This window comes from Eleutherodactylus coqui, chromosome 8, assembly GCF_035609145.1.
Source record: "Eleutherodactylus coqui strain aEleCoq1 chromosome 8, aEleCoq1.hap1, whole genome shotgun sequence".
Taxonomy (NCBI): Eukaryota; Metazoa; Chordata; class Amphibia; order Anura; family Eleutherodactylidae; genus Eleutherodactylus; species Eleutherodactylus coqui.
This window is the reverse complement of record NC_089844.1, coordinates 58246112-58263563: the sequence shown is the minus strand read 5'-3', so window position 1 is coordinate 58263563 and position 17452 is coordinate 58246112. Positions and strand designations below refer to the sequence as shown.

The 17452-nt window shown below is 43.2% G+C and overlaps 1 protein-coding gene across 1 annotated transcript in view; it reads right to left on the bottom strand.

Moving 5' to 3' along the window:
• LOC136576410 (potassium voltage-gated channel subfamily H member 8-like) overlaps nucleotides 1-17452 on the bottom strand; it is a 463162-nt gene that overhangs the window by 84066 nt on the left and 361644 nt on the right. The window contains exons 6-7 of the mRNA XM_066575676.1: nucleotides 11556-11713; nucleotides 10486-10678 (exon numbers count right to left, since the gene is read on the bottom strand). Coding sequence (XP_066431773.1) covers nucleotides 10486-10678; nucleotides 11556-11713 — 351 coding nt within the window. The remainder of the gene's footprint in view (nucleotides 1-10485; nucleotides 10679-11555; nucleotides 11714-17452) is intronic.

The following is a 17452-nucleotide window of genomic DNA, read 5'->3' as shown; positions in this document are numbered from 1 at the left end:
CCCTTCTCTATTGGTTGCCCTGCATGTCTGTGTATGTATTATGTGTGTGAACAATGTCTTGTGCAGTGGCTGTGCAGGTTGCCAGACATTAGGTGTGGACAGTCCTGTTCTGTGTGTGTTCTCTCTTGCATGCTGAGTCCTAGTGTGTTGGTGTGAACTTTGTCCTGTCCTGCTGGATCATGTGTTATCTCTGGGCTAGTTAGGCCCTTAGGTTCTAGTGCAGGGCCGCCCTTATCAGGGTGATCGCCCTGCTTGTTGGCAGTGTTCTGGTGAATGTTGTCTTACTAGAGTAGAGATCTGTGAGACAATGAGGAGCCTTGAAGTGGCTGGCGGGCTTAAGTGATTTGGCCAAGCCACGAACTAATATCTTGTACTTTATAGCAATTCCATCTGTTATGCATGCAGGTATGCAAGGTGAGTGTTTTGGTCATTTATCAGTCGTTATGTTATGTCTGTCTGTGAGTCCAGTTCACTGTCCCTTTGGTGTTCCAGCCAGCACGTCTTGTTTGAACGCAATACCGATCCTGCATCCGTCCTGCTGCGGGGTGCACTAAGCAGACGTAACATGCATTTAGTCCAGGCCCGCCTCTACATGGGCACAGATTATTGTCCTGCCTGAGGAGTTTGGTAGCGGACTCCTGTCAGCTAAGTACCTATTACTTATTCTAGGTCCCTTCTACTTCACTTCTACTTTTGTTATATACACTGTTCTTTCCATCTGCATGTACAACATCTCCTCTATTCTCCATCTAGGGACAGACCAGGTTCCTGACGTGGGGCTGCCCTACCAGTGCAATTGCCCTGCTTCTGGGCAAGGTGTGCCACACCAGAATTGGTTAGGGATGGCGTTCTCATCCCCATATTTCTATAACCATTATTTGCTCTATCCACATTTTGGTGATTTAATTTATATCTATATTGGTCCATTGTGGATATTAATTACATCTTAGTCTGCCAGGTTGGTCACGTCTTTGAGGGCACAGTACCTGCGCCTGGCACAAACATAAGAGATTTACCTTTTACATGTTTCAGGCTGCTGTGGCACTCAGCCATAGCACACAGAAGGATTAAACAATTGTTAGATTTATATGTCATTTTCTTTTATAGGAAAACGCACATTTGAGTAATTAAGGAGTGTCATTTTTTATACCAGTTGATTGTTTTTAATCATGTAATGTCTTGCATGGAATTGATTGTTTTCACCTTTTTAAACTCGTGTGCTTCCTTTATGCCTTCAGCTGCTGGGTCCCATACTATGGTACCTACTACTATGGTTGGTACACGAATGAGCTGCATGCTACACTGCAGGATCAGACTAGTCTTCGCAGATGTGCAGCATTGTATGGCTATGATCTCTAGCTGTCACACAATAAGAGGTCTGTATGTAGACTAAAGCTCCATTCACATGGGACAAATGTCGGGCAAACGATGCCTGACACTCGTCCCCACATGTGCTTGCTCCCGTGCTGTCACACAGGAGCGAGTATCGCTGGCTCTCTGACACAGCGGACAGCAGGGGGCCGGGGCAGCTGGAGGAGGTTTCTCCATTCACTTAACACAGCGGCCATTCAGTGCTGCTGTTTGCACTAAACGATCATCGTTCAGCTCATCTTTCATCGTTTATGTAGCCTAAATGATGAAAGATGAGCAGAACGATGATCGTTTAGTATAAATAGCAGCCGTTCAGTACTGAACAGCCGCTGTTAAAGTGAATAGAGCGGAACGGGATAGAGCGAGGACTGAAATCTCTTACAGCCGCCCTGCTGCGAGCCAACAGTACTCGCTCCTGTGCAACAGCATGGGAGCGAGTACATGCGGGGACGAGTGACGGGCCTCATTTGCCTGTGTAAATAGGCCTTCAGTGTCCAATAGTATAATTCTATTTAGATGTTTCAATTTATTCTAATTTGAAAGTCTCATAATTGTTAACTATACTAATTGACTTTATTTCAAAATGTTCTAAATAGCCCAGATAATAATATCCCCAGATCTGTGAATTGGCTTTGGCAACAGTGCTAGAACACATGATTCTGCACTAGCCGGTATAACATTTGATGCATGCTCCCTTGGTGTTATAATACATTTCATTTGCAATGATACTCACTTTTTACAACCTTCCTGGGCTTTCCTCCAACAACATGTTGAGAATTTCTGCACTTAATTAGGCAGTGATATCCTGCACACAGGGCTCCGACAAGGTTAAACTTTGCAGCTCCCTATTCATACTTTGCAAAAATAAGTCACTAGACAGAAATAAGTTACAGCCCAGACTCAACATACATATTATATATTAATATACTATTATAAAATTATATATATATATATATATATATATATATATATATATATATATATATATAGGTGATTCTGATTTAAAGTGGTTCTATAGATTAATGTATACATTTTCGAAACAGGTATAGTCAGTGTCCACATTTAATATCCCTCTATTAATATTCTGCCCTCCTTTTGCTGACAGGTAAATAAATCTATTAGTGACAACTGCAAAAATGGCCAAATTCAAATCAAAATCGACAATGAGGTTATAGAATGCGTGCAAGACTTCATCTTCCTTGGCTCAAAACTATGCCAGAGATAGAACATAGGATAGCATTGGGGTGAAGCGTGATGCTAAACATGAGCAAAATCTGGAAAAGTGGACATATCGGTATAGCAACTAAATGCAGGTTAGTGCAAACCACCGTTTTCCCCATAGCCATGTATGGATATAAAAAGGTGGACTGCGAAAAAATGTGATAGAAGGGGGATTGATGCGTTTGAGCTCTGGTGCTGGCAAAAGCTGCTGCGTATGCCCTGGACAATGTGAGAATCAAACAGAGAAGTCATGAATCGTATGAGACCCGATATATCACAGGAGGGGAAGATGAGACTCACGGATTTTGGCCATGTAATGCGAGCAGAGTCGCTAGAAAAATCTATAATGCTTGGACAGATCAGTGGCAAAAGAAGACCTGGCTGCCAAAGGACTCAATGGCTGATACTGTCAGAGCGGATACTGGCATGGATATCACACAGCTGAAAGAAGCAGTGCAAAACCGAAAAACCTAGAGGGGGCTCGCCTTTAGGGGCGCCGAGGGTCATGAATAGCTAACCAGCTAACAACAACAAATCTATTATAAAGCGTTATTTGCCACTTATACTACAATAGAGAGCAAATTATGGGTCCGTTTTTCAGTCATCTTTGTATTATATGTGACATACATGGCTGGCTACTTAATAGGAAATGTGCCTGTTATTGAATAGCTAGAGAAGAAAATGATCAAAGTGTCACTCATTCCTAGTTATAGACGAATGAACAATTATAATTATCCCAGCTATAAGGAATTATGTTTACCATCTCCCAACCGTGGTAACCTCATGTTCTTGAAGGTTCTAATAGAAATTTACATGCAAACATCATTATCATTAGGAACACGCCACTGGCCTTTAAGGCCCGACAATACACTAAAGCGGTGCCAGTTCCACCGCCGCTAACATCACGGCCAGTCAGAATGTATAGAACATCCAGCTAGTAACAATATGGGAGTTCAAATGTTTGCATTCTGTTAGCTTCCGATGTGTCCTCCCTGAGGACCTTCAAAGATAACAGGCTCTGCTCCTTTCGCCTGTTTGAAGCTGATTTTGGCGTAATTGCAAACACTGTGCAGCTGTGTGAGCGGCAGTGATAGCTGTTCGGCTATTAGGGAGCAGGATTATCTTAGCCATTAAAATATATCTCCAGCCTTTTTTTTCCCTAGCTCTTTCTAATTTGTGACTTTGTTCTACTTTCAAGTCATTGCAGAACTGGGCCATAAAACTCAAACTGTTATTGACTTCACGCTGGGCAGCAGGATCACGGAGAATATTTTACTCAGACGTCATGCCTCAGTGCCACAGATGGGTTTATTGCGTTATCTAATAAAAAAAACTGCATTAATATATTATCACTGTAATATAAGATATGTTGTGACAGACCAATAAAGTGAAATAATTGGTTGCCCTTAGAACAGTATGATCAAGCGATTCACGAAGTTACAGTTCTAACACTGCAGGCCTAGATAAAGTGCCGCAGCACCATGTATGTAGTAGACCATTAAAGTAGACCTCTGCTTTCGGGACAAACTTCTCTTCCAGGACCAGAGGCTGGGGGGTATATTGTTTGCATTTGATATTCTCCTCTGTCCCTCCGTTACACCAGTTCCATTCCCATTTTCAGCTGGCATAGAGACGGAGGTGGTCATTTTGGCACCCCGAAAACTTGACTAGAACTGGCACAATGGAAGGACGGAGCAGAAGATGTAATGCAGGTAATACATCCCTACACTGTCTTTTACTCCCTTGCCCATTAATCTGTTCCCCGCGCCGGTGTTCTAATTCCCTGGTGGCACACTGTGAAGGGGAAGCCATTCTTTTCTGCAGATGGCTTTTCTCCCCTTAACAACACCCGCCCCACGCCAGACCCGATGTACTGTCAGGATGTCAGTCCATCAGATTGTGACATATATTACTATACTCCCAATGCACTGAGAGCCCCGACAATGCATCGGTCCAGTGGGCAGTGGACGTTGTGAAGGGGGAGAAGCCATCTGCAGCATAGAATGGCTTCTCCTTCACAATACCCCGCTGGGGACACAGCCAGGGACAGCAGAACAAATAAACCTGTTGCCAGCAGCACAATCCTCACTGCAGGTTTCAGTGAGGCAACTTGATGCAGAGTCACAAAGGAGCCTGAATCACAGGATCCGTTCTTGAAACAAAAATAATGAAAGGCATGACAGCATATACAGTGCAAAATGTACAAAACTCTTCCTTACAAAGCAGCAACGTTTACTTAACAGACTTCCTCCACTTCAAATTCATGCTTAAAACTTCTAACCTAGTCCTTCACCACACCAAATAAGTTTATTTCACCTCCCTTGTCTCCTCACTATCCCACAACCCTAAACAACTCTTCGACACCTTCCACTCTCTCCTCAATCTCAAAGTACAGGACCCCATGATGGATCTCACTGCTGGAGAACTAGCTGCCTATTTCAAAGGAAAAAAAAAATCGACAATATCCGTAAAGAAATCTCCAAAAACTGCATATCTAGCCTCGATCCCGGTTTCCTCAGCACAGCATTTATTACCCACTCACTTTCTATGTTAGAATCAACGTCAGAAGAAGAAGTCTCCAGAATGCTTTTCGCTGCTCACCCCATTACCTGCGCTAGTGACCCTTTCCCCTCTCACCATCTCCAGTCCCTTTCCCCAGCGGTCATTACCCTCCTCACCACCATCTGCAACCTCTTCTTGACCTCTGGCATCTTCCCCTCCCCATCCAAACACTCCATTATATCCCCTCTGCTAAAAAAAACCCAAAACATTTGACCAGACAGACGCTGCCAACTAGCGACCCATCACAAACCTCCCCTTCATCTCCAAATTGTAAGACTGCCTGTTATACTCCCACCTCACATGCTTTCTCTTTAACAACTCTCTCCTCAGCCCCCTCCAGTCCGGTTTCCGCCCCCTACACTCGACCGAAAATGCCCTTACAAAAGTATCAAATGACCTGAGGATGGCAAAGTTGAGAGGCGACTACTCCCTACTAATATTCCTTGACTTATCTGCTGCATTTGACACTGTCGACCATGACCTTCTTCTCACTATGCTTTGCTCGATTGGCCTAAAGGACACTGCTCTCTCCTGGTTCTCTTCCTACCTCTCTGACCGCTCTTTCGGTGTCTTCTTTGCTGGCTGTATCTCCTCTCCACTTTTTCTCGCTGTCAGGGTCCCCCAGGGCTCAGTCCTTGGTCCCCTTTTCTTCTCTATCTACACAGCCCCGATTGGACAAACCATCCGCAAGTTTGGCCTCCAATACCATCTCTACGTTAAGGACACCCAACGATACACCTCTTCCCATGATATCTCTGAACCATTCCTCCAAAATATCACATCTGTCTGTCCGCTGTCTCTAATACTATGTCCTCCCTTTTTCTCAAACTTAACCTCTCTAAAACTGACCTTCTCATCTTTCCACCTTCCAACCGACCACCCCTCAACATCTCCTTTCCAGTGTCTGACACCACCATAACCCCCACACAGCATGCCCACTGCCTTGGGGTCACACTGGAATCTGACCTCTCCTTTACACCCCCACATGTAATTCCGGTACTGCCCGTGTTCCCCCATGCCTCATCTCGACCGCCCTTGTACCTCCTGTATCACCCCCATCCCCTTTGTTTCAAACCGATTGTATATCACATTGTAATTGTTGTATTCTACCATGCACAAAAGCGCTGCAGAATACGTTGGCGCCATACAAATAAAGATTATTATTTCTTAAAGGCTACTTAGCCGAAATGTTGCTGCTTTGTATGGAAGAATAAAAATGTCTTGTACTTTTTGCACCGCATATGCTGTCATGTCTTTCTTTATTTTTGCTTCAAGATTAGAGCCAGAGACAGAGCGACCAGGAACAGAGCCACTGAGACCGGCAGTGGGTTCTTATACTAGCATGGGGGGGGGGGGGGGGGGAGATCAGGAAGCAGTAATAGGGTTAAAAATCAATAAAACCAAAAACAAAACAGTCATTCAATACCGTGTTATAATAGCAACAGCTGTGTCTGCAGCTTCACTAGTATGAACAGTGCAGACACAGCTGGAGCGTTCTCCCCTACTGCTATGTAGCTAGGTGAATACGGATTTCCCTAGCAACGTTGTAAACTAGCTGTATAGCAAAAGAGGAGTTTTCAAGGAAAATAATAGGCTAGTAAAATATATTGTAAAAATGCTTAGAATCACCTATTCTGTATATTTACAAAAAAAAAGAATGACACTTTAGGCCTCTTTCACACTGGCTAAAAAATCACGAGATTTTGTAGCGATGCAACATCGCTGCAATGTGATTGTTCCCAGTAAGAGAAACCACATAATCGTGTAGATATGATACCTTTTAATGGCTAACAAAAATACATGATGGTAATGCGAGCCTTCGAACCTCTCGGGCTCTTCGTCAGGCTGAAAATGGAATAGATCTGAAGATGTATGGATATTTATAGACACTTATAACATACATACTTATGACAAAGCACAGATATGGATGTGATTGGTTTGCACTTAAAAGGAATTCTGCAACAGAACCCCCCCCCCCCCCCCTTTTTTTGTCTAGGCACTGATAACGGAGTGAAAGTTTTATGGTCCCTGAATTACTGTTGGGAGGGGGGGGGGGGGGGTCGTCAGGCTAGGAACACCTGCCCCACACCAGTTAAAAAAATCCCTTTTTAATCCATGGTCTTCAGGGTAAAAAAGCAAGCAAGACCATGGATTAATAAAGGATTTTGTAACTTTCTTATTAAAAAAAAAGAGACAACTTTCTGCTTATGCTCCCACTACATCCGTATATTCTGAAGCTGTATTGGAGTCTTGTGGTTCAGACTCTTTCTGTGGCCTGCATCCCATACCCCTCACCCTTTTGGGTTTTTTCGTGTGTGCTGCTGTAACCCTTTACTGCACATTACCCACACATAGCGATAATGCCATCTTCCTTTTACTAAAAAATACAGTATTTATCTACCACTCTATGGTCCCCATACAGCGACCATAGAATGGTAGATACCACTTTACACAGGCACTATGCAGACCATATAACTTACTACAGTACTGTTACCTCCAGTTACCTTCTCAGCCACATTTCTCATTGCAGAATCTGGCATAGAGACATCTTTGGCTCCTTGTTTTTCAACACACGTCTACATAATATCCACATTCATAGTGCCTCAAACAGTAATTAAACACTACATAGTAAGTGCTGCTTTTAGTGCCCTCCACGCAGTAAAATAGACTCTGAAGTCAGGGATTGGCTGCACAGTGGAGCGACAGCAGGGGCTAAAGAGATGAGTATAGTATGTTTTTGTTTTTTTTGCATTTTATATCCTTATTCAACTTAGTAAACACGTTCTATCGCAGCAGCAGCCTGGGCACCCCTGAGACTGCACCCCCCCTAGTATGCCAGCTGGTCAGCACTGCAGGCAATTGCACTCTCCGCCTGGTGGTAGAAATGGGCCTGGTAAAGGTACCCTGTGGACACAAGCAACTTATCAAAAAAAGAGGTGAAAGGGGAATGTGAAGAAGCATTCTGACAAACAGTCGGTGTAAAGTCAAGCAAACTGCAGTTGAATACAATTCTAGTCATTCAACTAAAATGTCCAAATGCACAACTCATCATTTCTTAACACAGCTGGGCTGTAACAACAGACGACCAGTTTGAGCGCCATTGTTGTCTAGGAGAAACAGAAAAGCAAGACTCCATTTGTAAAAATTGGATCACTGCACAATGGAAAAACATTGCCTGGTCAGATGAATCCAGATTTTTATGGCACCGTGATAATGGGAAGGTCAGAATTTGGTGCAAGCAGCATGAATTGATGAACCCTTTCTGTCAGCTTTTCACAGAATGTCATTACCTTCCTCTAAACTACAAGAAGCTCTCCTGTTTGCATGGGTCAATATTCCTTCAGAATGATTTCAACACCTTATCGAATCTATACCATGATGAACTGCTGCAGTTCTGCAGGACAAAGGAAGGACAAAGTGCTACTAGAGGGGTGTTTCTAATAAAGTTGCCATTAGGTGTATAGCTGGCTGTATTGCAATGTGTAAAGAATATGGCAAACAGTTCCATCCTATAAGCTCCTGACAACGGCTGCTTCCTCTTTGTCAATTACTTTTACTTGTCCTCCCAGATACTGCTTCAAGATGTATTGAGTTTATGTCCATTCATCACGCATGGAAGCAGGAGTTGACCAACTGTGCAAATCCATTTGACCTATTGTTAAAAAAGCACTCTAGAAAACTTGCATGAACTTTTAGAGAATGTTGTTATTCTACGGCCAAAATCAAACCTATATTGCAGTTTGGATTTTTAAACATTTTAGTGAGAGGCAAGAAGCAATGGTGCCTTCATGGTCATGAGTCCCATTTTAAACATTATCATGATCACCCACTTGAGTGATGGAAGCTTCATTGAATGATGGAAGCCAGTTTGTGGACATGATGGAAGTCCACAAATTGGCTTCCATCATTCAATGAGGTTGACCTCTAGGTTAAAAGGGGTCATTTACATTTTAGAAAATGTATGGCCTATCTTCACTTCAATGCGACAAGCCTGCAGTACTCAGAATGGCTGCTACGAAACATTCTGAATGTGAATAGGATCATACTTGTGTAAGGGATTAAATACCCATACATATATAAGTATGTCTATTATTGCTTGACTTTATATATGTTAATGCTAGAACCCTCAGAAAGGTCATGTGCTTTTTAACTTCAATATTGCTGCTGTGGAGTGAGCTGCCCATTGACTGGCAATGAGCTAGTTAGAAGAGGCAGCTAGGTGGTGACTCCAGAGTTTTTATAGAGCAGAGAACCTTGTGAAGAGTGAGCTGTCCCAGTGCTAATGTAGAGCTCGGTTTTCCCGTACCAGAGAGAGTGTGGAACTCAGATTCCTGGAGTGACATTACCCAGTTGTTGCAAGGTAACTGCCAAAGGGAGGTCAGCCAATTGTCCAAGGAAAGCAATTACCGACCACAAGCACCAAGCAGTCACTGAGAGAGAAATCACTAGTGATCACAGATGGACCGACAGCAAATATCCAGATATTTAAGTTTCAGTGGTGTGTAATCGTGAGTGCCATCCCCCAGGCTCTTCCTCAGTAAAATGGATTATTTTGTCTTCATCACTTTACAGCCTCCCAAAGGCACTGTGCTAAAAATTTATTTAGGGTACAGTGACTGCATATTTCAGGTATTGGATTTAGTCATTTGGTTAACTGAAGTTCCTGCAAGACTAAATTACTTTAGAGGAGACTTTAATTTTCAAATAGGATAGTTGTATCTCTTTAACCCTGGCCATGGTATACCATTCACTGACTGTGATAATGCTATATTGTGTGTGAACCCTTAAGGACACGCTGTTCGTGGAGTACGGACTGCGTTATAGCATTAATCGAGCCTTAGCAAAATGTTTGCACTGTGTCCAAATAATGCTGTATTATGTTATTGCCATATTATTCTTTAGCTCACATTCAATAAAGCATTGCTTGTTCAACTGAACAGGTGTAAAGCCTCTGCATAACTGGCGTCATATTCTACACCTGCAACCCATTTTACTTATAACCATGTCACACATAACTATTGAAGCAGCTGCAGTGCTTGGTTATGCACTCTAGTGCCTTCTTGAGGATAGGCCATCAATTTCTAAAACCCAGATAACCCCTTTAATTATACACTCTGCAAACTGATTGATATTAAAAAAGCTGTTACAATTGTATTTTTATCTTTACACATTATATCTATTACTTCTGTTTATATTCTGCACACATAATCCAAGCCAGGTCCTTTGTAAAAATATTTGTATGATGTCAATGAATACCAGACCTCTATACATTATGGATTGCCCATCCTATCAGGCTAGAGCCCATTGCATGTGTTTATTGGTACTACTTACCAATCTCATTAAATTCAACTTCCTTCTGCCCAATAAAGTACCAAACACAGGCCATCCAATGGGCAAGTAATGCAAACATAGACATAAGAAGTGTCAGTACAACTGCACTGTACTGGGAATAGCGATCCAACTTTTGCAGCAAGCGAAGAAGTCGGAGTAGGCGCACTGTCTTCAGGAGATGAACACCAAAATACTGAGAAATAAAAGCAAGAGAAACTTTGTGAAAACTATGGTAACAAATGTCAAAGAAATGTAAATTGCATACATATACGTAATTGGACAACAGGTCTAAATATCACGGCTTGTTGGCATGCGCTCCCTGTCACATTGGTACTAGGCATTGACAGGAGCACTTCTCTAAAGGTGTTAGATTGATTTGGTTGGCTGAGGGGTGGATTAGCCCAACCAGCCAACCACCGTTGGCCTGTGCACATTAATTCCAGTCCCTCTTCTTAGAGGGTGCCAGTTGTTCTCCAGTTTGTTCCAAGAATGCATGCTAGTCAAATCTCTGTCTGTCTGTGTCCTGTTTGACTCTTGCCTTTTTCGGTCTGGTCTGCCTCCTGAACCAGCCTGAGTCTTGATTCCAATCTGACTTCTCTTAGACATTCGGTCTGAACCCAGTTTCACTTCTGTCGGACTCTCTGTCTGATATCGGACTACTGTCTGTCTTCTGTTTGACTATTATCGAACACCTGGCTATTCCTGTCTGAAGATACTCTGAAGGTGTTTCTAGTCTTATTGGCAGTACCTGGCTTAGCCCTGTAGAGGCATAACACTAGTATTGTAGCTCATGCCCATTTGGTTGGATTAGGCTAAGCCGAAACAACCTATGGAATGGTTTCCAGACAAGAGAAGTAGACCCTTATTTACAGTCTCCGACAACCCATATAGGTTGTAGCAACTACATCACTAGGTGTTTGCTATGTCATTGGATTGTGGGTCAATATTCTCTTGCCTTATGTTAGATGCTGCCTCTTTTCAGCAATGATTTGCAATCCAGACACAAGAGAAGAGTAATGATCTTTGAATGTATTTGATAACAGTTAACAGAGACTAATATTTCCACTTACCACATTAACACTAAATGCATAGAGCAGGTCAAAGGGAAGGGCAGCAATGAGGTCCACAAAGAACCACGTGGTTGCATAGTGCACACAAATAGAGCGAGGGTCATACACAACCTGACCGGACTTGCTGACATATGTTGTTCGGAAATTTAAAAGAATATCTGAAAATAAACAAAGAACAGATATGATGATATCGGAAATATTTTAGTTTAATGAATTTAACTTTTTACATTTTCTAATGACTTCATTTCATGTATAGTGTCCATATTTACTGTCCATGTCTGTATACTTTACTGACTGAATACAGAAAGCACACGGACCCAATTACGCTCGGATGAGAGCCCCTTCACATGAGCGGATTCGCAAATGAACACACTTCAGTGCATCGTATTTGCACTATCAACACGGTTGATTTGCGCGGGTGTCCACGCATTGTACTGTACTTTTTTGCACTCGCAAGGCGTGTTCATATGTGCGCACCACACTCCCCACCCTGTTTTAAATGGCTATTTAGCCTAATAAGCTCCAGATGTGTTATTTTCCCTGTGGCTTTGCACTGTACTTTGTACATTCCCTTGCGTATTGCGTTGTGCATTTTAGCCCCCCTATAGACTTTCATGGGGACCTTTGGTGCGCACAAAACAAAATAAGCTTCAATTTGTTGCACGACGGAGAATTGCATGTGTAAAAAAGGAAATGTGAATGATCCCATTGAAGTCAATGGTTTCTATTCTCTCTGAATTGCGCGCACAAGTAGTGTGAAGGAGCCCTAACACATGGATGTAAAATAGGGGCACATACGTAGCAAAAACATATGTAATGTGTGCATACATTTACGGACTGAAGTTGCATACTTTTGTGTCAGTGAGTCTAAGGGCGGACTCACATGGGCGTTATGTGCAAAAACGCTTGTAGTAGCGCAGTGCCTTTGCGCCGTGAACGGCGTGCTTTTGCACACATTTTTGTGCATATTACCATACTTTTTGCGCTTGTAGGGCTTCTTCACGTGGGCGCGCCCTGATTTAAAAGACTTAAAGGGGTTGTCCTGCGCCGAAACGGGTGTTAAACAAGAAAACCGCACAGTGCTTACCTGAATCCCCGCGCTCCGGTGACTTCTTACTTACCTGGTGAAGATGGCCGCCGGGATCTTCTCCCTCAGTGGACCGCAGGGCTTCTGTGCGGTCCATTGCCGATTCCAGCCTCCTGATTGGCTGGAATCGGCACGTGACGGGGCGGAGCTACAAGTAGCCGCTCTCCGGCACGAGCGGCCCCATTCAGAAAAGAAGAAGACCGGACTGCGCAAGCGCGTCTAATCTGGCAATTAGACGCTGAAAATTAGACGGCACCATGGAGACGAGGACGCTAGCAACGGAACAGGTAAGTGAATAACTTCTGATAACTTCTGTATGGCTCATAATTAATGCACAATGTACATTACAAAGTGCATTAATATGGCCATACAGAAGTGTATAGACCCACTTGCTTTCGCGGGACAACCCCTTTAATCTTAATTAGTTCCAGATGTGTTCTTTTCCCTTCAAAATTGCGCAGCGTAGTGCGCGATCCTGCGGGTATTGAGTGCACTTTCCCTAGACTTCTATGGGGCCTTTGGTGCACAAATTAGAGCATGCTGCAGAGGGGATTATTTACGCTCACGAAATGCGCATGCAAAAATGAGTATGAATCCACTAAAATCAATGGGTTCTATTCTCTCCGTATTGTGCGTACAAATACTTGCGCAAAAACCTTTGTGCGTGTCCGCCCTAAGGGTGCTTTTGCTAGCTGAAAAACCCCTTGCGCAAAATACCGAGAATAGAACTCATTAAGTCTACGGTTCTCATGGCCGCAAAAAAATAGGGTTTGCTCTATTTTGTGCACCAAAGAGCACATGTGCAAAATGCACTCGTTCTCTGCACAAAAAAATTGCGCAGGAGCGAACGTATTTTGGAATACACTCGTCTGAAGGAACCTAAGAGTCCAGAAAAACGTAGGCAGCAATTGTACATGTCAGCATATCTGTCAATACCTCCCCGTTCTACACGCCTGAAGCTTTTGAAGACGAACCCTCGGTTTTCCTCTACAACCACATGCTAAGACTTGTATCTGAGTGCCGCTATATATGTGACACTTCTACTTCACCCCAAGTCAGCGTCTTCCTCCTACTGATTTCTAAAAATGTAGTTCGCCCTAGTAAATAATTAACAAGATGTCTGAAAATGAAGCACGGCCTCTACCATTAGCCCGTCTGTGAATAATAACCGGAAAATCTTCCATCCATTCACCTCCGCAGGACGCTGGTTCCACGGTGCACTTCTACATCTAGATGCGGCATCTTTTGTGAATGGATGTCTCGCAGCTCCTCACCCGGCTCTGCAGCTGACAAGCTAAAAGGACATCTCATCAGGGGTCCCGGCGGTCCGTGGAACAGATATTTAATAAATGAGAATGCTGTTTGTTTTTACAAACTAGCATGAAATGAGCAGGCCGGCACTTCTAGCATTCATTAGGACTGATGCCCAGGAATTGGGGAACATCCAAGCAAGCTGTTGGATGTGATATATTAAGACAGTTGTTGGATGAATATGCAAAACCTGTACATGTGTCATCAAGGACTGCCAAAAGCATGGCTTCCAGGATTGGCGCAAGGATGCTTCACACTCCGCACAATCTATTATTCTGGAAAGCAATTGACAAATACATACAGCCCCAGTCTGCATGATCTAGCTTAAAATATACGCGCGCAATACGAAGAGCATAGAACTAGAGTTGAGCGAGCAAACTCGCTAAGGACAATTGCTCGAGCGAACATTGGCCTTAGCGAGTACCTGCCCGCTCGAGAGAAAAGGTTTGGCTGCCGGCGCGGGTGACAGGTGAGTTGCGGCAGTGAGCAGGGGGGGGGAGAGAGGGAGAGAGAGATCTCCCCTCCGTTCCTCCCCGCTCTCTGCCCGCCGCCGGCAGCCGAACCTTTTCTCTCGAGCAGGCATGTACTCGCTAAGGGCAATGCTCGCTCGAGTAATTGCCCTTAGTGAGTATGCTCGCTCATCACTACATAGAACCCATTAATTTTAAGGAGTTTGTTCTCTTGAACAATTTTTTTGCAAGCATCACCCTGTCCTGATTTAAATAGCTATTAAGCCAAACCGGGTGTGCCGGTATGTGCAGGTATGGGTCTCTTTGGTGTGCAAATGGGAACAAACTAGAGCAGGTCCTCATTTCATGCGCCCACGAAAACTGCACGTGAAAAAAAGAAATGAGATTGAACCTACTGAAATCAATGGGTTGTATTGACCGTGTTGTTTTGCACACTGGGTTCTTCCATGCACAAAAGGGCAGTAAAATACGCTTATCTGAAGAAGCCCTAAGTCCCATTTATTTCAATGAGATTTTCTGAGGTTCAATTATGCTCATTTCAGTTCGGCTCCATTTGATTTACATTTTTTTCCCCCAGAAAAAATAGCGCAGCAGTCTGCATTAATATTTCAGTTTAAAAAAAAATGAATTAAAGCAGTTCCTTTTTCTTTTACATTACAGTCAATGGCTGATAGAACTGAAAGGAAAGGCTTCCATTTGGCTGTTTTTAACCCCTTAATAACACGGCCTATTTTGGCGTTGAGGACAAAGCGATTTTTGGTATTTTTCCATCTCCATTTTTTAAAAGCCATAACTTTTTTATTTTTCCGTCGACGCAGCCGTATAAGGGCTTGTTTTTTTGCGTGGTGAGCTGTAGTTTTAATCGGTGCCACTTTTGGGTACATAGACTATATAGTAAAACTTTTATTATTTTTTTTATGATAGCAGGGAGAGAAAACGCATCAATTCTGCCATAGATTTTTTTTTTTTACAGCTTAAGGGCGCCCACCCACTGGCGTTTGCGTTTTCCGCGGGAAAAAAACGCAGCGTTTTCGCCGCGTTTACCGCGGTTTTTCGCAGCGTTTTTCGCGGCGTTTTCGCGGCTTTTCCATTAATTTCCATTGACTTTCATGGGTGCATTAGGAGAAAAATAAGGACACATATGCAACTGACAGTTCCTATGTTAAAAACGCAAACGCAACGCAAAAAAAACGCCAGTGGACAGGAACACATGTTATCTCTATGCCTGTGCAGGAAAAACGCAAAACGCAAAACGCAGGTAAAAAAACGCCAGTGGGTGGGCGCCCTAAATCATGCAGCATAAATGACACACAAAATTTTTCTGCAGGTTGGTACGGTTACAACGATACCAAAATTCTTATATTTTTTTTAGGTTTTTACACTTTTTTGCAATAGAAACCCTTTTTTTGGAAATCTTTTTTTTTCCTCTATAGCTGCATTCAAAGTCCTGTAACTTTTTTATTGTTCTATGTACGGAGCTCTATAAGGGCTTATTTTTTGCGAGACCAGCTGTAGTTTTTATTAGTACCATTTTGGGGAATGTACGTTTTTTTGATCACTTTTATTGCATTTTTTGGGAGGCAAAATGCTAAAAATTAGCATTTTGCCTCTGTTTTTAATCATTTTTTTAATGCTTTTTGCCGTACAAAATAAAAAGCATGTTCAACTTTTTATACATGTCGCTACAGACGCGTAAATACCCAATATGTGGGGTTTTAATTATTTTAAATCTTTTTTTATGCTAATATTAGAGAAAGCACCCAAAAAGTTTTTTTTTTTTACATTTTTTTTTTTTTTTTTTTTACACAATTTGAGTCCCTCTGAGGGACTTGCAGCACTGTACCTATGATCGCTGTGATAAGGCATGGCAGAGCTACTGCTCTGCCATGCCTTATCGCTTATACAGCGATCATAGGCATAGGCATGGCGACAGGCCGGGCTCTCGCGATAACATCGCAAGAGCCGGCCGGAGACACAGAGGGAGCGCGCTCCCACTGTGAACTCTTTCCCTGCCGTGATCTACTCAGATTGCGGCAGGGAAGGGGTTAACAGCGGGGGTCGCATCTCCGATGCCCCCCCGCTGTTGCAGCGGGACACCGGCTGTGACGGACAACCCGCTCCCGCTGCGGGATAGCGCGAGGTCAGTCATGATCTCACGCTATCCCGATGACGTACCGGTACATCATTTTGCGCAAAGTACTCGCCTCCCATGACGTACCGGTACGTCATGGAGCGGGAAGGGGTTAAAGGGGTTGTACCAAGATTACAAGTTACCCCCTATCCACAGGATAGGGGATAACTTGCTGAATAGTGGGGGTCCCAGCACACAATGAGACTCCCGCTGATCTTGAGAACAGAGGTCTTGTGTCCGCTCTGCCTGTCATTGGGGGAGTTGCTTTTCTCTCAGCAGTGATGTCAGATGGAGTACTAGTTGAGAAATCACGGCTGTCTGTACATTAATTTTAATGAGGCTCAGGGAAATACCTGAGCTTTGCCACTCGGCTATCTCTGCAGTCCTTAGAAAGTGAATGGAGTGCTAGCGGTAAGCAAGGAGTGAGAAGGTTGGGGGATATGGGACTCAGCAGTGAGGCCCCCACCAATCAGCAAGTTATACCCTATTCTGTGGTTAGGAGGTAACTTAAAAAAATCTTGGTACAACTCTTTTAAATGAGCATGCGCCAAAGGTTAGATAGACATAGTAATAAATAATGGACTTCTTAAAAACTGATAGAAACTGTCCGTATTTTTTTTATGGAGCCGTTTATTGTATCAATTAAAAATGGAAACTATGGTTTCAGTTTGTGAATTTCATTTTGCTATCCATTCCATTAAGAAAAAAACTTGAATCTGACTGCAATAGAAGTTGAAACGCTGATGTGAATGAGCCCTAAGAGGCCCTACTATACCACTGTATACCTCCAATTACATATGCTGACATAAATTCTATGTGTCTCCAACAGAACCAAGGTTGTGCAATGGTCCATCAGATGCTATACTACACTGCAGTATCATTCTCCTCTTGCTGCATT